Below are 23,438 nucleotides of genomic sequence, written 5' to 3'. Positions count from 1 at the left end.
TAAGTGTGAACCTGCTCGCATCCGTTCAAAGCAAAGGGTGCCAATATCCAATCTGCCAATCTTGGTGTCCTCTTGCAGGTGCTAATCGCCCTGCATGGTGTTGTCTCTACTATATCTGACCCACTGTTTTTTCTATATCATCTGACATTCTGTCTTTTCTATATCTGACACCCTGTCTTAACTATATCCTAATCCCTGTCTTTTCTATATCTGACGCGCTGTATTTTCTATAATATCTGAGACGCTGTCTTTTCTATATCTGACGCGCTGTCTTTTCTATATCTGACGCGCTGTCTTTTCTATATCTGATGCGCTGTCTTTACTATGTCCTAATCCCTGTCTTTTCTATGATATCTGACCCGCTGTCTTTTCTATGATATCTGACCCCGCTGTCTTTTCTATGATATCTGACCCCGCTGTCTTTTCTATGATATCTGACCCCGCTGTCTTTTCTATGATATCTGACCCGCTGTCTTTTCTATGATATCTGACCCGCTGTCTTTTCTATGATATCTGACCCGCTGTCTTTTCTATGATATCTGACCCGCTGTCTTTTCTATGATATCTGACCCGCTGTCTTTTCTATATCTGACCCGCTGTCTTTTCAATGATATCTGACCCGCTGTCTTTTCTATGATATCTGACCCGCTGTCTTTTCTATATCTGACCCGCTGTCTTTTCTATATCTGACCCGCTGTCTTTTCTATGATATCTGACCCGCTGTCTTTTCTATGATATCTGACCCGTTGTCTTTTCTATGATATCTGACCCGCTGTCTTTTCTATGATATCTGACGCGCTTGTCATTTCTATATCTGACACCCTGTCTTTACTATATCCTACTCCCTGTCTTTTCCATGATATCTGACGCGCTGTCTTTACTATATCTGACCCGCTGTCTTTTCTATATCTAACACCCTGTCTTTACTATATCCTAATCCCTGTTTTTTCTATATCTGACCTGCTGTCTTTTCTATGATAGCTGACACTCTGTCTTTTCTATATCTGACCCGCTGTCTTTTCTATATCTGACTCGCTGTCTTTTCTATATCTGACCCGCTGTCTTTTCTATATCCTAATCCCTGTTTTTTCTGATATCTGACCCGCTGTCTTTTCTATATCTGACTCGCTGTCTTTTCTATATCCTAATCCCTGTCTTTTCTATGATATCTGACCCGCTGTCTTTTCTATATCCTAATCCCTGTCTTTTCTATGATATCTGACCCGCTGTCTTTTCTATATCTGACCCGCTGTCTTTTCTATATCCTAATCCCTGTCTTTTCTATATCTGACCCGCTGTCTTTTCTATATCTGACTCGCTGTCTTTTCTATATCTGACCCGCTGTCTTTTCTATATCCTAATCCCTGTCTTTTCTATGATAGCTGACCCGCTGTCTTTTCTATGATGTCTGACCCCCTATCTTTTCTATGATATCTGACTTTTCTATGATAGCTGACGTGCTGTCTTTTCTATATCCTAATCCCTGTCTTTCCTATGATAGCTGACGTGCTGTCTTTTCTATATCTGATGCGCTGTCTTTTCTATATCCTAATCCCTGTCTTTTCTAAGATAGCTGACCTGCTGTCTTTTCTATGATATCTGACCCCCTATCTTTTCTATATCTGACCCCCTATCTTTTCTATGATAGCTGACCCCCTATCTTTTCTATGATGTCTGACCCCCTATCTTTTCTATATCTGACCCGCTGTCTTTTCTATGATGTCTGACCCCCTATCTTTTCTATGATATCTGACTTTTCTATGATAGCTGACGTGCTGTCTTTTCTATATCCTAATCCCTGTCTTTCCTATGATAGCTGACGTGCTGTCTTTTCTATATCTGATGCGCTGTCTTTTCTATATCCTAATCCCTGTCTTTTCTATGATAGCTGACATGCTGTCTTTTCTATGATATCTGACCCGCTGTCTTTTCTATATCTGACCCGCTGTCTTTTCTATATCCTAATCCCTGTTTTTTCTGATATCTGACCCGCTGTCTTTTCTATATCTGACTCGCTGTCTTTTCTATATCCTAATCCCTGTCTTTTCTATGATATCTGACCCGCTGTCTTTTCTATATCCTAATCCCTGTCTTTTCTATATCCTAATCCCTGTCTTTTCTATGATATCTGACCCGCTGTCTTTTCTATATCCTAATCCCTGTCTTTTCTATGATATCTGACCCGCTGTCTTTTCTATATCTGACCCGCTGTCTTTTCTATATCTGACTCGCTGTCTTTTCTATATCTGACCCGCTGTCTTTTCTATATCCTAATCCCTGTCTTTTCTATGATAGCTGACCCGCTGTCTTTTCTATGATGTCTGACCCCCTATCTTTTCTATGATATCTGACTTTTCTATGATAGCTGACGTGCTGTCTTTTCTATATCCTAATCCCTGTCTTTCCTATGATAGCTGACGTGCTGTCTTTTCTATATCTGATGCGCTGTCTTTTCTATATCCTAATCCCTGTCTTTTCTAAGATAGCTGACCTGCTGTCTTTTCTATGATATCTGACCCCCTATCTTTTCTATATCTGACCCCCTATCTTTTCTATGATAGCTGACCCCCTATCTTTTCTATGATGTCTGACCCCCTATCTTTTCTATATCTGACCCGCTGTCTTTTCTATGATATCTGACCCCGCTGTCTTTTCTATATCTGACCCGCTGTCTTTTCTATGATATCTGACAGGCTGTCTTTTCTATGATGTCTGACCCCCTATCTTTTCTATGATATCTGACCCGCTGCCTTTTCTATATCTAACCCGCTGTCTTTTCAATATCTGACCCGCTGTCTTTTCTAAGATAGCTGACCCGCTGTCTTTTCTATATCTGTGTTGGCCCCTTTAAAAATAGTCTGGGTGAAATGGTGGATGAGGAAAAAGCCAATATGCTAAATGACTTTTTTTCATCAGTATTTACAAAAGAAAAAAACAATTAAATGTCACCTGCTTAACCCAGCAGGAAGTGCCGCGGCGTCTAAAAATCACTAAAATTTACAAATCTCCGGGCCTGGATGGGATACACCCTTGAGTACTGCAGGAATTTAAGTACAGTCATAGATGGACCATTATTTTTAATCTTTAAAGACTCCATAATAACAGGGTCTGTACCACAGGACTGGCGTAAAGCAAATGTGGTGCCAATATTCAAAAAGGGACAAAAACTGAACTCGGAAATTATAGGCCAGTAAGCTTAACCTCTACTGTGGGTAAAATCCTGGAGGGCATTCTAAGGGACGCTATACTGGAGTATCTGAAGAGGAATAACCTCATGACCCAGTATCGGCACGGGTTTACTAGACACCGTTCCTGTCAGACTAATCTGATCAGTTTCTATGAAGAGGTAAGTTCCGGACTGGACCAAGGGAACCCAGTAGATGTAGTATATATGGACTTTTCAAAAGCTTTTGATACGGTGCCACAAAAAAGGTTGATACATAAAATGAGAATAATGGGGATAGGGGAAAATATGTGCAAGTGGGTTGAGAGCTGGCTCAGGGATAGGAAACAAAGGGTGGTTATTAATGGAGCACACTCGGACTGGGTAGCGGTTAGTAGTGGGGTACCACAGGGCTCAGTATTGGGCCCTCTTCTTTTTAACATATTTATTAATGACCTTGTAGGGGGAATTCAGAGTAGAATTTCAATATTTGCAGATGACACTAAACTCTGCAAGGTAATCAATACAGAGGAGGACAATTTTATATTACAGGATGATTTATGTAAACTAGAAGCTTGGGCTGATAAATGGCAAATGAGCTTTAATGGGGATAAATGTAAGGTCATGCACTTGGGTAGAAGTAATAAGATGTAGTAATAAGATGTATAATTATGTGCTTAATTCTAAAACTCTGGGCAAAACCGTCAATGAAAAAGACCTTGGGTGGATGACAAACTCATATTCAGTGGCCAGTGTCAGGCAGCTGCTACAAAGGCAAATAAAATAATTTTACCTCTATACAAGTCACTAGTTCGACCACACTTAGAATACTGTGCACAGTTCTGGTCTCCGGTGTATAAGAAAGACATAGCTGAACTAGAGCAGGTGCAGAGAAGAGCGACCAAGGTTATTAGAGGACTGGGGGGTCTGCAATACCAAGATAGGTTATTACACTTGGGGCTATTTAGTTTGGAAAAACGAAGACTAAGGGGTGATCTTATGTTAATGTATAAATATATGAGGGGACAGTACAAAGACCTTTCTGATGATCTTTTTAATCATAGACCTGAAACAGGGACAAGGGGGCATCCTCTACGTCTGGAGGAAAGAAGGTTTAAGCATAATAACAGATGTGGATTCTTTACTGTAAGAGCAGTGAGACTATGGAACTCTCTGCCGTATGATGTTGTAATGAGTGATTCATTACTTAAATTTAAGAGGGGACTGGATACCTTTCTGGAAAAGTATAATGTTACAGGGTATATAAACTAGATTCCTTGATAGGGCATTGATCCAGGGAATTAGTCTGATTGCCGTATGTGGAGTCGGGAAGGAATTTTTTTTCCCCAAGGTGGAGCTTACTCTTTGCCACATGTTTTTTTGCCTTCCTCTGGATCAACATGTTAGGGCATGTAAGGTTAGGCTATGGGTCGAACTAGATGGACTTATAGTCTTCCTTCAACCTTAATAACTATGTAAGATCCTACGTAAGATATCTGACCCCCTATCTTTTCTATGATATCTGACCCGCTGTCTTTTCTATATCTGACCCACTGTCTTTTCTATGATATCTGACCCGCTGTCTTTTCTATATCTGACCCACTGTCTTTTCTATGATATCTGACCCGCTGTCTTTTCTATATCTGACCCGCTGTCTTTTCTATATCTGACCCGCTGTCTTTTATATGATATCTGACCCCCTATCTTTTCTATGATGTCTGACCCCCTATCTTTTCTATATCTGACCCGCTGTCTTTTCTATGATGTCTGATCCCCTATCTTTTCTATGATATCTGACCCCCTATCTTTTCTATGATATCTGACCCGCTGTCTTTTCTATATCTGACCCGCTGTCTTTTCTATATCTGACCCGCTGTCTTTTCTATATCTGACCCGCTGTCTTTTCTATATCTGACCCGCTGTCTTTTATATGATATCTGACCCCCTATCTTTTCTATGATAGCTGACCCCTATCTTTTCTATGATGTCTGACCCCCTATCTTTTCTATATCTGACCCGCTGTCTTTTCTATATCTGACTCCGTCTTTTCTATGATATCTGACCCCCTATCTTTTCTATGATACCTGACACGCTGTCTTTACTAGCAATTCTGACCCTTTCTCTTTTCTGTTAAGTAATCAGCTTGTTTCAGTCATTGTAGCTCTTACATTTGTTGCTGCTTTCATATTTAATCACTGATCTGACTCTGTGCTTTCTTTTGCACTAATGTTCCCAGTTTGCCCCTGTAGCTATGTACATATACCCCCAGCATCATTCACATGCTGTTATAGATGCCTGTGAGAATGCTATGCCTATTTTATCAAAAACAGAAACTGATTTGATTTGAGGAAGACTTACAAGATGTTTGTGGTATACACTATACAACATACAGTTACCACTGACAAGTTACAATGATTAAACTGTTTTCCAAGTTGGACATTTTATTGCTGTAATCTTTAGTCGATGCCATATTTTGTCTTTTAAACTTTTGTGTGTTCTGTAGTTTTAGAAAAAGTTTATGAGCTTCTGGGAATTCTGGGCGAAGTGCAACCTAGTGATATGCTGAACAATTCTGAAAAACTCTATCGAGCCTATCTGGGAGAATTAAAAGGACAGGTACTGGTATAAACACTAAAATATTCTCTTTCAAAAATTCATATTAAAAGAGTTTGTGCACAGTTTAATAAATTTTCCTTTCCCCAAGGGATCTAAAAACATAGTAGGAATCCAATGGGGCGTTTTTCTGCCGTGTGTCCCTGCTGTGCATCCTGCTGTCCTGCATACATACACTTTATATGTAGACTTTATATGTGCACATTTACTTTTTAAGAGGATCTATCACCTATTGAAAAACTTTATAAAATAGCTAGAGACCAAAATCTTGTCCTGGCCCCAGTGTTGTTCAACATTTTTATAAATGATCTAGATAAGGGAACTGAAAGTAAACTAATCAAATTTGCAGACGATTCAAAACTAGGAGGCAGAGCTAACACTAGTAAAGACAGAGAAAGGATTCAGAAGGATCTAGATAAGCTTGGACAATGGGCAGTGACTAATAGAATTATATTTAACTGGGAGAAACGCAATGCTCTACATCTGGGCAAGAAAAATGAAAATTACATCTATAGAATAGGAGGAATAGAGCTAAGCAACAGCATGCGTGAAAAAGACTTGGGTATACTATTAGATTACAGACGGCACATGAGTCAACAATGTGATGCAGCAGCAAAAATGCAAACACAGTTCTATTATGTATTAAGGGAAGTATAGAGTCTAGATCACGTAAAGTTATCCCCCTCTACTCCTCCTTGGTCAGACCTCATCTGGAATTCTGTCTCCCGTTTTGGGCACCACATTTTAAAAAAGACAGTGAAAAACTGGAGCAAGTTCAGATAAAAGCTACCAGAATGGTGAGCGGACGGCAAAGTATGTCTTACGAGGAACGGTTAAAGGATCTTGGAATGTTTAGCTTGCAAAAAAGAAGGCTAAGAAGAGACTTAATGCTGTCTACAAATATCTGAAGGGATGTAAGTGTAGAGGGATCATCCCTATTCGAATTTGCACATGGAAACATGAGAAGCAATGGAATGAAACAACAGAAAGGGAGAAGATACAGGTTAGATATAAGAAAAACGTTTTGACAGTGAGGGTAATCTATGAGTAGAATAGGCTGCCACAAGAGGTAGCGAGTTCTCCTTCAATGAAGTCTTCAGAGGCTGGACAGACATCTGTCTGAGATGATTTAGTGAATCCTGTATTGAGCAGGGGGGTTGGAGACGATGACCCTGGAGGTCTCTTCCAACTCTAACATTCTATGATCTAAAACTTTTCACACATATACTGCACAAAATTAGGAAAACTGAAAAAAAAAAATTTTTTTTGTCATGAAAGCTTTTTTTTTTTAAAGAAAATTAGAACGCTGTTGTCCAGCACTATTTTATTGATTATTTGTAAAAGTAGAAAGATACTAAGTTGACTATTAGGTCAGATTCACACGTGTGTATAAAAATTAGTTCATCCAGAATACTTGGGAAATTTTTTTTCTCATATGTCCTCCATGGTCAGTCTGTATGCAATCTTTTTTTTTTTTTTTTTTTTATAGCAGAAGCTAGTAATAATTTACAACACTATTTACAGATTCTTATGTTGTATTGCAATGTATCCATAAATAATAGTTAATATACGTGAGGTCTCTGTGGTCACGGGCCAACCTTGATATTTATTTAAAAAAATGTCTACAATTGAGGAAGTTTTTCCTTGTCAAATATAACAATGAACTTTTTCATATCGGAGCAAACTTAAAGGGGTTGTCTACCACAGTACCCTACACACGCATGGTACGATGACCCTACTGCCCCCCCCACACACACACACTCCTCAATCCACCCCACAAAGAATGTTGACCCCACTACAGTATGATTCTCCAACTGTGTAATCCCCACGCAATCCCCTATACAGTATAATGGCCACAAAGTGCTCCATACAGTATAATGGGGCCCTGCATTGCCTTCCATACAGTATAATGCTCTGTACAGTATAATAGCCCCACTTTGTGCTCCATACAGTATAATAGCCCCACATAGTGCTACATACAGGATAATGGCCCCACATTGTGCTCCATACAGGATAATAGCCCCACATAGTGCTCCATACAGGATAATGGCCCCACATAGTGCTCCATACAGGATAATGGCCCCACATAGTGCTCCATACAGGATAATGGCCCCACATAGTGCTCCATACAGGATAATAGGCCCCACATAGTTCTCCACACAATATAATAGACCCCAGATAAATTAAATTGAAAAAAAAAAAATTTGTCTGTCCGTTCCCTGCTGCTTCGGTCTCTTCATGGTGTCTTGAGATCCTCTGCACATCTTGATACAGTGGGAGCGTGGTAATGATGTCATCGCATCTGCTTCATTGAGATGTCAGTAGCAGAGGGGGAATGATGGGAGAGGGAGCATCGGCTGACACGCTCTCCTCAATCAATGCTTTCAACTGTATCGGCATCTAGCTCTGGCTTTTATAACAGCTTGCAGTCTCTGAGGCATGGATTTAATGAGTGTCAAACAGGACTCTTCACCAATCTGGCTCCAACTTTCTCTGCTTGCTGTTGCCAGATCAGCTTTGCAGGTTGGAGCCTTGTCATGGACCATTTTCTTCAACTTCCACCAAAGATTTTCAATTGGATTGCGATCCGGACTATTTGCAGGCCATGGCATTGACCTTATGTGTCTTTTTTCAAGGAATGTTTTCAGAGTTTTTGCTCTATGGCAGTATGCATTATCATCTTGAAAAATGATTTCATCATCCCCAAACATCCTTTCAATTGATAGGATAAGAAAAGTGTCCAAAGTATAGCAGACAAATACGACGTGGCCTGTGCTATATACTATGTGGCTGCTATATACAAACATACATACATATTGTAGAATACCTGATGCGTTAATACAGGCCACGCAATGTATAACAGTGGCCATGCACTATATAACACAGCCCACGTACTATATAACACAGCCCACACAGTATATAACACAGGCGACGTAGTACATAACACTGGCCACGTAATATATAACACAGGTGGCCACGTAATATATAGCACAGCACACGCAGTATATAACACTAGCCAGGTAGTATATAGCAGTCACGTGGTATATTACACAGCCCACGCAGTATATAACACTGGCCACGTAATACATAGCACAGCCCATGCAGTATATAACACTGGCCACGTAATATATAGCACAGCCCACGCAGTACATGACACTGGCCACGTAATATATAGCACAGCCCACGCAGTATATGACACTGGCCACGTAGTATATAGCAGCCACGCGGTATATAACACAGCCCACCTAGTATATAGCAGTGTGGGCACCATATCCCTGTTAAAAAAAAAAAATTAAAATAAAAAATAGTCATATACTCACCTGCCGGGATCCAATCCAGCGAACCTCTGGCGCAGGCGATGAGCGCCCGGCTGCCGCCATCTTCAGTTCCCAGGATGCATTGCGAAATTACCCAGATGACTTAGCGGTCTCGCAAGACCTCTAAGTCTTCTGGGTAATTTCGCAATGCATCTCTGGGAACGGTATAAATAGCAGGTGTATAGCAGGTTTTTTTTAGTTTTTTTATTATTATTAACAGATCTTTTTACTATTGATGCTGCATAGGCAGCAGCAATACTAAAAAGTTGGGGACACACAGGGTTAATAGCAGCGGTAACTGAGTGCGTTAGCCGCGGCATAACGCGGTCCGTTACCGCTGGCATTAACCCTGTGTGAGCGGGGACTGGAGGGGAGTATGCGGGCACTGGGCACTGACTGCAGGGGAGTAGGGAGGGACTAATTGGACTGTGCCCATCGCTGATTGGTCGCAGCAGCCATGACAGGCAGCTGGCGAGACCAATCAGCGAAGCTGGATTTCCGGGACAGAAAGACGGAAGTACCCCTTAGACATATATATATATATATATATATATATATATGTGTATATATATATATATATATATATATATATATATATATATATATATATATATATATATATATATATATATATCTATATATATATGGTCCCCATCCTGTCATGTTCTGCTCCCATTCTGCGCCCCCATCCTGTCATGTGCTGCTCCATCCTGCGCCCCCATTCTGTCATGTGCTGTTCCATCCTGCATCCCCATCCTGTCATGTGCTGCTCCCATCCTGCGCCCCTGTTCTGTCATGTGCTGCTCCCATCCTGCGCCCCTGTTCTGTCATGTGCTGCTCCCATCCTGCACCCCCGTTCTGTCATGTGCTTCTCCCATCCTGCGCCTCCATTCTGTCATGTGCTGCTCCCATCCTGTGCCCCCGTTCTGTCATGTGCTGCTCCCATCCTGTGCCCCCTTTCTGTCATGTGCTGCTCCCATCCTGCGCCCGTTCTGTCATGTGCTGCTCCCATCCTGCGCCCGTTCTGTCATGTGCTGCTCCCATCCTGCGCCCGTTCTGTCATGTGCTGCTGCCATCCTGCGCCCGTTCTGTCATGTGCTGCTGCCATCCTGCGCCCGTTCTGTCATGTGCTGCTGCCATCCTGCGCCCGTTCTGTCATGTGCTTCTGCCATCCTGCCCCCGTTCTGTCATGTGCTGCTCCCATAATGCGCCACCATTGTATTATATGCCCCCCATAAGACGCTCCAGTGTGTATGCCCTCGTATGCTGCTGCCATATAAAAAAAAAAAATACCATACTCACCTATCGTCCGGCTCCACTGCAGGTGTGTCTTCAAGAAAATGGCGCCGGAAAGCGCGGACTGCGCAGGCGCAGATTCCGGCAGCAGGAATCGGCGCCTGCGCAGTCCGCGCTTTCCGGTGCCATTTTCTTGAAGACACACCTGCAGTGGAGCCGGAGTGTGTCTTCAAGAAAATGGCGCCGGAAAGCGCGGACTGCGCAGGCGCCGATTCCGGCAGCAGGAATCGGCGCCTGCGCAGTCCGTGCTTTCCGGCGCCATTTTCTTGAAGACACACTCCGGCTCCTCTGCCTGTGACTGGTAAGTCAGAGGGCGGCGCCGGGGCGCATTAAGCTCGTCATCGCGCCCTCTGAACTGTCACAGCAGAGGAGCCGGGAGACGGAGCTGCACGCAGCGCTGGAACGGGGAAAGGTGAATATACTTACCCTCCTGGCGGTCCCTGACTCTCCAGTGGAGATCGCGGTATGCGTTCAGTGTTTACGCATACCGCGATCTCCTGGGAGCGTCACTCTGTGGGGGCCAGCCTGCGCATATATATATATATATATATATATATATATATAGATGTAATGACATAAATCTCATTGGAACATCATCAAACAAAAGTTCCAGCATCATCACCTTGCCCAATGCAGATTCGCGATTCATCACTGAATATGACTTTCATCCAGTCATCCACAGTCCACGATTGCTTTTCCTTAGGCTAGGGTCACATTGCGTTAGTGCAATCCGTTTAGCGCTAGCGGATTGCGCTAACGCAATGTTTTTTATGGGGCCGCGTTCGGGGTCGCGGTAACGTCCCCGCTCTCGCAGATCCCCGATCTGCGAGAGCGGGGAACGGACCGTGGGCGCGCCTCGGACGCTGCAAGCAGCATCCGCGGCGCGCCAGGAATCTCCGGCGCGTCGCTAGCGCGTGCCGAGCATGGCACGCGCTAGTGTAGCGCGTTCCCATTAGCGTGAATGGGCGCGTTAACGGCCGCGTTGCACGGCGTTAATTTCGCCGTGCAACGCTGTCCGTTTAACGCGGTCCCATAACGCAATGGGAACCCAGCCTTAGCTCAAACAAGCTGTAACCTTGTTTTCTCTATCGCCTCATTGGGGGACACAGGAACCAGGGGTGTATGCTGCTGCCACTAGGAGGCTGATACTATGCACAAAAAAAGTTAGCTCCTCCTCTGCAGTGTATACCCCACCAACTGGCATTATGAACTTCAGTTTAGCTTAATGTCAGTAGGAGGTGGACACGGGTCTTTCATTAGACCCTTATCTACCTCAATGTGCGTCGTTCCTTTTCAGATTTTCCAGAGGGATACAGTGTGAACAGTCACAACTGTAATCCCACATTGTGGTTTATGAGTACGGCGTGTACTGCCACCCCGTATCCTCATAGATCCCACAGCAGGACCAAGATCCTAGCACACACGCGTGCTTAGAAGTCCGGTCCTAGCCTAGCCTAGTTTTTCTGTCCCGGCACGGCAGCCTTACAGGCCGCCGCACCGCTTTCTCCTGCGGCCGTACTGTTTTCTGTTCCAGTGCGGCGGCCTTGCAGGCAACCGTGCCGCTTTCTCCTGCGGCCGCACTGTGTTTTTTTGACACGCTTCTACCGGGGCCTAGTTCCAGCGCCACGACTCCACCCACTTCCTTTCCCTTGGGCAGGCTTTTCTCCCGCCCGACTATCATCGGAGAGCTCCACCCACCGGCACCATCTTGGTGCTCCTGGCCAGGCGGTTACCTCCGCCCACCTCTCCCCGTGCTGCTGCAGGTACTCATTTCAGTGCCAGGAACGCTTTTCTTCGCCCATCTCCACCACTGCTGTTCTATCAGGCCTGCAGCAAGTTCCGGACAAGAGGGTGTCCCACATGTGACTGCCTGTTCTCCTAGGGGCTATCATTCCTGAGGAGCATCTTCCAAGCCATGCAGCCTTCCATCTGGAAACCGCAGCGTCTGCCATGAGTAGCTCTGCACTGCAGACTGACACTCTCCCCTGCCCCCCTGTCCCCTAACCTTCTGGCATTTTTCCTCAGGGGCCCGTTCGTCATGTCTAATTCTTAGGGAGGTCACTCCCGGCTTCCTACTTTTCCCCCTACTTCCTGTGCCTTAGTGAAACACTTTGCATGTTTGTCTTGAAACTGCAAGCTTCCCTCAGGTCAGTCTTCTCCCCTCTGTCAGGCCTGCAGCAACCCCATTATGCCCACCGCCCAGGACCCTCCTGCTGTTCCACCTGAGAGCGAAGTCCCCACCCCAGGCTGTGCCTCCTCTCTGTCTCAATCAGTAGCGGATCTCACACAGGTGTCCCAGACCCTTGTGTCCGTGCTCGATCAGTTGCCCCTACAGATTTCCGTAGTAGCCAGCGGGTCGCAGGAAGCTCCGTCCGAGACTTCCAATATAGGCCGCAAAAGATCCAGACAGGAACGCCGGTCTGAGTCCTCTTCTCGCTCCATCTCGCCCCACGGTCCTCCTCTGTGGTCGACTTCCCCCTGGTCCTCCTCCCTGGAGTCAGGTGAGGCTCTGATGCGCCTTCGGAGGATAATTTGGAGCCGGATTCGAACCAAATCGCCAGCACGAGGGATATGGTTCAAAGCCTCATTGGAGCGATCAATCAGACCTGTGGCATCAAAGATTCCTCTATGGAACCCGCAGATCAGGCGGTTTCATTTAGACGGTCTAATCTACCTCCCAAGGTATTCGCTCCTCATCCTGAATTCAATGAGTTTCTGGCCAGAGAAAGAGTTCTGGCAGAGAAAGAGAGCATTCGACCAGACGTTTTCAGAGAGTCAAGCTCCTTAGCGTCTTTTATCCCTTTTCTCCGGATCTCATCGCCAACTGGATGACTTCTCCCTCTGTGGATCCTCCGGTTTCTAGACTTTCCACCTACACAGTCCTCACGCTGTCCGGTGGGGTGTCTCTAAAAGATCCCATCGATAGGATCATTGAATCCTTCGCAAAGTCGGCTTTCGAAGCGGCCGTGTCTTCCCTATGCCCGGTCTTTGCTTTCACCTGGGTTTTGAAGTCTGTATCCGAATGGGCTAAACAACTCCATTGGGGCATTCAAGCCGGAGCTCCACCAGAACGGCTGGTGGAACTTACCACCCAGATTACTCACGCCGGGGAATATTTGGTTTCCGCTTCCCTGGACACCGTGTCTTGTGCCGCTCAGGCGTCCAGTAATGTTGTTGCCAGCTGTCGCACCGTTTGGTTCAAGGCCTGGCAGGTGGATTTGTCTTCAAAGAAGTCCCTTACCAGCCTGCCTTTTCAAGGATCACGTCTTTTCGGTTCCAAGCTGGACCAAATTATTAAGGATGCCACCGGGGGCACCAGTTCCCTTCTCCCCCTGTCCAGACCTCGCTGACTTCCCCTTAGGCGGCATCAGATTCCTTTTCCCAACAGCAGAGGCCACAGGCACATTAAGAAAAGAATCCTTCCTGACGTTCCCGCTACTCCCAAGGTATATCCTCCAGGTCTAGGACTGGAAGATCCACCTCGGCATGACTCACGACTAGACCCCAGCCCATTTCCCAGGCTGGGCAGCCATCTCCTCCTCTTCAGGGACGTCTGGGTCTCCTCAGTAGAGGACGCATGGGTCAGGGAACTTGTATCCTCTGGATACAAAATAGATTCATTTCACGGCCCCGGGATCGTTTCTTCGAATCCCGACCTCCAAGAGACCCCGCTCTAGTCCCGGGTTTCTTTGCAGCCATTGCTTCCCTCCTCAAATCCGGGGTAATCGTTCCCTTCCCAGAAATGGAACGGTTCACAGGCTTCTGTTCCAATCTCTTTGTGGTACCGAAAAAGGACGACAAGGTTCATCCCAGTCTGGATTTCAAATTTGCTGAACTAGACGGTTCGTCTGAGACACTTCAGGATGGAATCCCTTCGTCCAGTAATCGCTTCCATGGAGGCTCAGGAATATCTGTCTCAGGCTTCCGAAAATCTATCCATCGTCCTCGACTCTCTAGCCCGTTTCGGGTGGCTCGTCAACAGGAAGAAGTCCTGTCTTGTTTCTTCTCAGCGCCTCGTATTTCTAGACATGCTCTTCGACACTTGTCGGACCAGAGTCTTCCTTCACGAAGACAAGATATTCGTCCTTCGTCGGGAAGTTCGCTTGCTCCAGGGTTCTCGGCTTCCCTCCTTTCCGATTGGCCATGAAGGTCCTGGGGAGGATGGTTGCAACATTGGAAGCAATTCCCTTTGCCCATTTCTCTCAAGACCTCTTCAGCAGGCTATTCTATCACAGTGGGACAGGTCTGTCTTCTCCCTGGATCGTCCGATCCGGCTTTCTCCCCGGGTCAAACGGTTCCTCAACTGATGACGCACCCGGAAGTGAGCAACGGACAAGGCGACTACGGCGCTTAAAAAGGGCTTCCTCCAGCATAGCGTGCACTTCTCGTCACACCGGAACTGGTGCACAATGTAAATGCCGATTCCCCTACCTACAGGTACAGTGGTTGGTGGTTTTTGTTGGTTTCTATAGTCTTGCGATCTCTAAGATTAGGATTAGGGTTATAGCAGACAAGCAGACAACATGCTCTATCATTACTCTCTGGCACCTGTCTCCGACAAGTGGTGTTTGGTTTCTTCCCTGTCATTTGAAGAGTTAATTTGACATATCTTTCTTTCTTTTTGCCTTTGGGAAATCCTCCATTAATATACTGGCTTTTCAATGAGGGTAAGTTCAGTTTCCTTTGCTTTAGGTGAATGCACAAGCAAGTGTATTATGTTTTTTTTGCTGTACTTATAAGTTATAACATAATGATGTCATATGACTATTTGATGGATTTATATATTCTGTAGATTTATGTTTTCATGTAGAAAAATACCCTTGAAAAGTTTTTTTTCTGTTATTATCCGCTGTGGATTCTAATAATAAAGAATTTCTTCACGGATGAGTACTTGAGGTTACTTTTATGCACGTCACCTCTCCTATCCCAGGGTAGATCCTTCCTTCCAGTTCTCTAGCAGGTGGTGACAGCGGACGCCAGCCTGCTTGACTGGGGTGCGGGGCTTTGTCACCTGTTCAGGGTCGTTGGTCGGCGCAGGAGTCCTCTCTGCTGATCAATGTCCTCGAGTTCCGGGCCATCTTTCCGTCTCTTCTTCACTGGGTAATGATTCACAGGGGTCTGTCAATTCGAATCCAGATGGACAATGCCACAGCAGTGGCATATGTCAACCACTGGGGGGGACTCGGAGTTCTTTGGCCTCGGCCGAGGTATCCAAGATCCTCCTTTGGGCAGAGGCAACGGTCCTGGTGATATCCACGGTGCATATCCCCGGCGTGGACAATTGGGCCGCCGACTTCCTCAGTCGCAAGGGCCTCGCGGCATGGGAATGGTACTTGCTTCAGGAGGTCTTCCATCAGATTTTTCTTCGATGGGGGATTCCGGAAGTGGACCTCACGGCGTCCCGAATGAACAGTAAGGTCCCTCGGGTCGTCCCAAGGTCCCGCTATCCTCTCGCAGTGGCGTCAACGCTCTGGCCATTCCTTGGTCGCAGTTCATGCTCTCCTATCCGTTTCCTCCCCTGCCCTTTCTTCCCAAGCTGTTGAAAAAGATCAAGGCGGAAGAGGTGCTGGTCTTTCTAATCTCCCCGGATTGGCCAAGGAGATCTTGTTTTGCAGAGGTCGTCAATCTTCTCGAGGATGCCCCTGGCGGCTTCCAGACAGACCCGATCTGCTGTCTCAGGGTCCGATCTGCCACCCGAATTCTCGGTCCCTCAGTTTAACGGCGTGGCTGTTGAGACCGCAGTTCTAAGAGCGTCCAGCCTTTCGGATCGGGTGATTCACATTTTGATCCAGACTAAGAAGCCTTCGTCTTCCACGGTCTACTATTGTCCCTGGAAGGCTTACCCCCATTCGTGGGAGTCCAACCGCATTTCACCTATGTCCTTTTCTCTCCCTTCCGTTTTGGCCTTCCTTCAGGCAGGACTGGATGCAGGCCTTGCCCTTAAGGTATCTTCACTTTTAGCGATGCTGCAGCGATCTAGACAACGATCCTGATCGTTGCAGCGTCGCTGTGTGGTCGCTGGAGAGCTGTCACACAGACAGCTCTCCAGCGACCAACTATGCGAAGTCCCCGGGTAACCAGGGTAAACATCGGGTTACTAAGCGCAGGACCGCGCTTAGTAACCCGATGTTTACCCTGGTTACCAGCGTAAGCGTAAAAAAAACAAACACTACATTCCGGTGTCTGTCCCCCGGTGCTGTGCTTCTCTGCACTGACTGAGCACCGGCCGGAAAGCAGAGAACAGCGGTGACGTCACCGCTGTGCTCTTGCTTTACGGCTGGCCGGCGCTGACAGTCAGTGCAGGGAAGCAGAATGCCGAGGGACAGACACCGGAATGTAAGTATGTAGTGTTTGTTTTTTTTACATTTACACTGGTAACCAGGGTAAACATCGGGTTACTAAGCGCGGCCCTGCGCTTAGTAACCCGATGTTTACCCTGGTTACCAGTGAAGACATCACTGAATTGGCGTCACACACGCCGATTCAGCGATGTCTGCGGGAGATCCAGCGACGAAATAAAGTGCTGGCCTTCTAGCTCCGACCAATGATGTCACAGCACGATCCAGATCGCTGCTGCGTGTCAAACTCAACGATATCGCTGTCCAGGACGCTGCAACGTCACGGATCGCTAGCGATATCGTTGTTAAGTTGGTCAGTGTGAAGGTACCCTTAGTTCCCTAAAGGGCCAGGTTTCTGCGCTCTCCATCCTCTTCCAGAAGACATTATCTTCTCGGCCACAGGGCAAGACCTTCCTTCAGGAAGTAGCTCATACCGTTCCTCCGTACAGGGCTCCTGTGGATTCATGGGATCTTAATCTTGTCTGGAGGTTCGGAGGGGTTCCGCCTTTGAGCCTCTCAGGGAGGTCTCCCTGTCAGTTCTATCTTGAAAGTGTCCTTTCTTGTGACCATCACCTCTGTCCGGCGCTTTTTCGAGTTGGCGGCCCTTTCTTGCCGACCTCATTTCCTGGTTATCCACCAGGACAAGGTGATCCAGAGGCCTCCGCCTTCCTAAGGTGGTTTCCACCTTCCACCTCAATAATGACATTGTTCTCCCTTCCTTTTGTCCAGCCCCGACTCATCCTCTGAAGCGATCGTTGAACAAGATGGACCTCGTCAGGGCGGTAAGGCTTTACCTGGCCAGAACGGCCTTTTTCCGGAAGACTGATTCCCTTTTCGTCATTCCCAATGGCACGCGTAGAGGCTTGCCGGCTTCCAAAGCGACTATTGCTCGCTGGATCAGAACGGCGTTTTTGGAAGCTTACTGGGTCAAGAACAGAGTATTCCCTCCTTGAGCTCACACTACCCGGGCAGTCGGTGCCTCCTGGACGGTGCACTACAGGGCTTCCGCCCTACAGCTTTGCAAAGTGGCAACCTGGTCTTCCATCCACACGTTCACCTAATTTTACAAGGTCCATACCTACACTTCGGCGGACGCCAGCCTAGGCAGAAAGATCTTGCAGGCGGCAGTGGTGAGTCCTCTGACCTGATGGAAGTCTGTTTTTCCCACCCCAGGGATTGCTTTGGGACATCCCATGGATCCTGTGTCCCCCAATGAGGCGATAGAGAAAATAGGATTTTTGGTTGCTTACCGTAAAATGTGTTTCTCCGAGCCTTCATTGGGGGACACAGCACCCTCCCATGTTATTCAGTTTCTGTGATTCGGTCACAGACATTGATTCCAGTTTCCACCCATTAGTTCCTCATTTGTTTTGTTGTGCATTTCCTGTTTTGGAGACATATTGCTTTAAGTTTCCGGTCTTGACGCTTTGATGTCTTCCTTGGTCTACCAGTATGTTTTCCTTTAACAACCTTCCCATGTTGTTTGTATTTGGTCCTGATTTTAGACACAGCTGACTGTGAACAACTAACATCTTTTGCAACATTGCGTGATGATTTACCCTCTTTTAAGAGTTTGATAATCCTCTCCTTTGTTTCAATTGACATCTTTCATGCTGGAGTCATGATTCATGTCAGTCCACTTGGTGCAACAGCTCTCCAAGGTGTGATCACTCCTTTTTAGATGCAGATTAACGAGCAGATCTAATTTGATGCAGGTGTTCGTTTTGGTTATGAAAATTTACAGGGTGATTCCATAATTTTTTCCTCAGAATTGAGTGACTCCATAATTTTTCCCCTATGCTTGGTTACAAAAAAGTAACCATTACTGACTACCACATTTTTTGTTCTTGATTTCTTTTAGTGTTTCTTAAATCCAGAAAGTTTTTTTCTACAAAATTAAACAACTAAATGAACATCTTCCAAGGCCGGTGATTACATAATTTTTGCCTGAGGTTGTAGAAATTGGACCTTTTGATGGATCTTCCTGCAATTTGAATATTGACATAATTTAAATATTTTAATTGGTATGCCTTGCGATATTGGTCTGGCCTGAAAAAAGAAAGCAGTCCACTTTCAAAACCTGTTGTGGGTAAAAAAAAAATAAAAGGTGGGGACTTTTACTCTGTCAGATTCACCATTTTACAACTTTGAAGTTTGGGCGCAGCTTGGTCCTCATTCTTATGATTTATACAAAATTCTGCAGTATATTTCAGAAGAAGAATCACTCAGCACTCCAAAGTGCAAAGTTTTTTAATTTTTATGCAATTCAAAATAATGCAAATTTTTTTTCTGGTCCACAAGTCCGGACCCTCATCATATGGATTGCAGATATATAGAAAAGTAGCCGGAAAAGCAACTTCTTAGGAGCTGATGTTGCTATAATGTCTAGGCCAAGAGAATATCTGTGCTATTAGTTATTCTTCTGATGAATACGTGCAAGACCCTCCTCGAGCGCCAGATTAAAAGACCAGACCTACCATATAGTTTCTGTACAGTATATTTGAACAGCTTATCAAATGTTTTCTCGTATTTTGGTTAAATGTTCACCAATACCTTTTGTTATATGGTATATATTTTCTTTAATGAATTATATAATTTTAGCTTTTTTTACTGCTTCTTTCCAGATGACGTCATCTACAAAGCAGCCCAAGTTTTCGGTGGTAGCTGGATGTTTGAGAGGGTTATCGGCACTCTTGATTAACTTTACAAAATCTGTCGAGGAAGGTATGGCACTACTTAGTGATTGGATGGCGTGTTCTTTTTTTTTTTTTTTTTTGAATTTTCAGAAATGAGTTAAGTTTAAGAAAACCACATAGAACTCAAAGTAGTAGCACTCGATGCATATCAAATCAGCATAGAAAACTACCATCAACAATGAATTCACTCAACACCAAGTGGTCCACATCTTCTTCTTATAAGTGAACATAGACAATGACACAGCAAAAAAACATGGGGGGTAATTAGGGAGCAATTCTAATGCAGTATGAGCTTCCTGTACTACTTTTTATAGTGGTGTACATTAACATTCTCTTTGTACCCAATATGTATCCAAAAGAGACCAGAACTCCATCAAAGCGCTAAACTGTAAGATATTCCATGTTTTGTACATCTTGTATCTGCACGTGTAATTCACTATTTGATGAGGGTTGTCCAACCTCCATTTACATGATGTCCGACATCTAGCAGCAGTGCCATGTATAGTAGGAGCTGTTTGGATTTACGACGAATCTGAAATGGTGGATTATTTAGGACATAAAATTTTGGATCTATGGGTATCTGAAGGCCAGTGACCTTAAAGATAAGAGCTTAACTTTCCAAAAACTATGAAGTCCTGCAGACGACCAGAGTAAAGGTACCTTCACACATAACGATATTGTTAACGATATCGTTGCTATTTGTGACGTAGCAACGATATCGTTAATGAAATCGTTATGTGTGACAGCGACCAACGATCAGGCCCCTGCTGGGAGATCGTTGGTCGCTGAATAAAGTCCAGAACTTTATTTCGTCGCTGGACTCCCTGGAGACATCGCTGGATCGGCGTGTGTGACACCGATCCAGCGATGTCTTCACTGGTAACCAGGGTAAACATCGGGTAACTAAGCGCAGGGCCGCACTTAGTAACCCGATGTTTACCCTGGTTACCATGCTAAAAGTGAAAAAAAACAAACAGTACATACTTACCTACAGCTGTCTGTCCTCCAGCGCTGCGCTCTGCACTCCTCCTGTACTGTCTGTGAGCCGGAAAGCAGAGCGGTGACGTCACCGCTCTGCTTTCCGGCTCCCAGACAGTACAGGAGGAGAGCAGAGAAGCAGAGCGCAGCGCTGGAGGACAGACAGCGGTAGGTAAGTATGTACTGTTTGTTTTTTTTTACTTTTAGCATGGTAACCAGGGTAAACATCGGGTTACTAAGCGCGGCCCTGCGCTTAGTTACCCGATGTTTACCCTGGTTACCGGCATCGTTGGTCGCTGGAGAGCGGTCTGTGTGACAGCTCTCCAGCGACCAAACAGCGACGCTGCAGCGATCCGGATCGTTGTCGGTATCGCTGCAGCGTCGCTAAATGTGAAGGGGCCTTAAGTCACCTTCAGTATTACCACACCTCCAACAGCAATTAGTAATGCTAGGGTTAAGTTTATGTAATTGGGAAAGGGTATGGTACCAGAACATAAGTATCTTATGTTGGTTTTCTCTACAAGCAAAGCATGCTGCAAGCTGCATTTCTCCATATCTCTTGCCATGTACAAGGCGAAAGGGTTTCCCCCAGAAAACTTTGGCGTGTTGTTTTAACAAGCAGTGTAGATTTTCTCTATCGCCTCATTGGGGGACACAGGAAACCATGAGTGTATACTGCTGACACTACACACAAAAAATTAGCTCCTCCTCAGCAGTGTACACCCCACGAGCTGGCACCGTTAGTTAATTAGTTAATCAGTTTAGTTTAGCGTCAGTAGGAGGCAGACATGGGTCTTTCAGTAGAGGCATATCTACCTCGGTTTTCTGGAACATTTTCCCCTTTCTTTTTCAGAGAGTCCTCTCCTTTCCCTTGGAGAGAAACAGTGTGCACGGTCACTCTGTTATCCCATGTAGAGACAGAGTGAGCCACTCCTTTTTCTCAATTCATTCAGGATCTAACAAGGTGTCCCAGACCCTGGTATCCATACCTGACAATTTGCCTATTCCCTCTGTTCACCCATGCTGGCGGATTCCATATTCTTTACTTACATCCTTCTACTGATTCCAGCAATGGCCACAAGAAGGCTAGGCAGGAGAGTGGCTTCAGTTCCTCTTCTCGCTCTCCTTCGCCCCCTGGCCCCTCTGGATTTTTAGTAGTCTTCCACAGATGCACCAGCGGTACTGGAGTTGGACTCTAGTTCTGAATGAGTCAGAAGCCTGGTCAGAGTACAGGTTCAAACATGACATGGTGGAGAGTCACACAGACAGCTCTCCAGCGACCAACGATGCCGAGGTCCCCGGGTAACCAGGGTAAACATCGGGTTACTAAGCGCAGGACCGCACTTAGTAACCCGATGTTTACCCTGGTTACCAGCGTAAAAAACAAACAAACAGTACATACTTACATTCCGGTGTCTGTCCCTTGCCGTCTGCTTCCCGCACTCACTGACTGCCGGCCGTAAAGTGAAAGCACAGCACAGCGGTGACGTCACCGCTGTGCTCTGCTTTCACTTTACGGCCGGCAGTCAGTGAGTGCGGGAAGCAGACGGCAAGGGACCTGACGGACACCGGAATGTAAGTATGTACTGTTTTTTTTTGTTTTTTTTTACATTTACGCTGGTAACCAGGGTAAACCTCGGGTTACTAAGCGCGGTCCTGCGCTTAGTAACCCGATGTTTACCCTGGTTACAAGCGAACGCATCACTAGATCGGTGTCACACACACCGATCTAGCGATGACAGCGGGAGATCCAGCGACGAAAGAAAGTTCCAAACGATCTGCTACGACGTACGATTCTCAGCAGGATCCCTGATCGCTGCTGCGTGTCAGACACAGCGATATCGTATAGATATCGCTGGAACGTCACGAATCGTACCGTCGTAGCGACAAAAGTGCCACTGTGTGACGGTACCCTTAGTGTTAAGGATTATGTGTTAAGGATGCTCCTCAGGAGCCCTCCGATCAGGGAGTGTCCTTCAGACGGTCAAGACGAACTCCTAGAGTTTTTCCTCTCCATAAGAAATTGAAAGGGGTCCTTTCAAGGAAAAGGGAAATTCCGACCAGAAGCTTCCAAAAAGGGAAGCGACTTGGTATTTTGTATCCGTTTGCTTCAGAACTTATGGAAAACCGGACCGTCTCTCCGGCTGTAGACTCCCCAGTTTCCATACTATCCACCAACACTGTTCTTCCCCTTATGGACGGGGCATCACCTAAGGACCTCAATGACAGACTCATGGAGTCAGTTGAAAAGTCAACCTTTGAAGCGGAATATTCCTCCTTTTGCCATGCCTTTGCCACCACGTGTGTGTCAAAGTCTACAGTCATGGCCAAAAGTTTTGAGAATGAGACAAATATTAATTTTTCCAAAGTCTACTGCTTCATTTTTTCTAATGGCAATTTGCATATACTCCTGAATGTCAGAGTGATCAGCTTAACAGCAATTACTGTACTTGCAAAGTCAATATTTGCCCAGAAAATGAACTTTAACCCCCAAAACACATTTCAACATCATTGCAGTCCTGCCTTAAAAGGAGCAGGTAACATCGTTTTAGTGATTGATCCATTAACACAGGTGTGGGTGTTGATGAGGACAGGGCTGGCGATCAATCAGTCATGATTAAGTAAGAATGACATCACTGGACACTTTAAAAGGAGGCTGGTGCTTGGTATCATTGTTTCTCTTCATTTAACCATGGTTATCTCTAAAGAAACACATGCAGCCATCATTGCACTGCACAAAAATGGCCTAACAGGGAAGAGTATCGCAGCTACAAAGATTGCACCTCAGTCAACAATCTATCGCATCATCAAGAACTTCAAGGAGAGAGCTTCCATTGCTGTCAAAAAGGCTCCAGGGCGCCCAAGAAAGACCAGCAAGCGCCAGGACCGTATCTTAAAACTGTTTCAGCTGCGGGATCGGACTACCAGCAGTGCCGAGCTTGCTCAGGAATGGCAGCAGGCTGGTGTGAGTGCTTCTGCACGCACTGTGAGGTGGAGACTCTTTGAGCAAGGCCTGGTTTCAAGGAGGGCAGCAAAG

The 23,438-nt window shown here is 45.7% G+C and overlaps 1 protein-coding gene across 1 annotated transcript in view; it reads left to right on the top strand.

The window, feature by feature from the left end:
* The window catches only part of PRKDC (protein kinase, DNA-activated, catalytic subunit), a 448,603-nt gene that overhangs the window by 33,650 nt on the left and 391,515 nt on the right, over positions 1-23,438 (top strand). The window contains exons 6-7 of the mRNA XM_069731310.1: positions 5,667-5,779; positions 19,352-19,451. Coding sequence (XP_069587411.1) covers positions 5,667-5,779; positions 19,352-19,451 — 213 coding nt within the window. The remainder of the gene's footprint in view (positions 1-5,666; positions 5,780-19,351; positions 19,452-23,438) is intronic.

Source organism: Ranitomeya imitator, chromosome 6 (assembly GCF_032444005.1).
Source record: "Ranitomeya imitator isolate aRanImi1 chromosome 6, aRanImi1.pri, whole genome shotgun sequence".
NCBI lineage: Eukaryota > Metazoa > Chordata > Amphibia > Anura > Dendrobatidae > Ranitomeya > Ranitomeya imitator.
The sequence above is the reverse complement of the archived record's forward strand: the minus strand, read 5'-3'. Positions and strand labels throughout refer to the sequence as shown.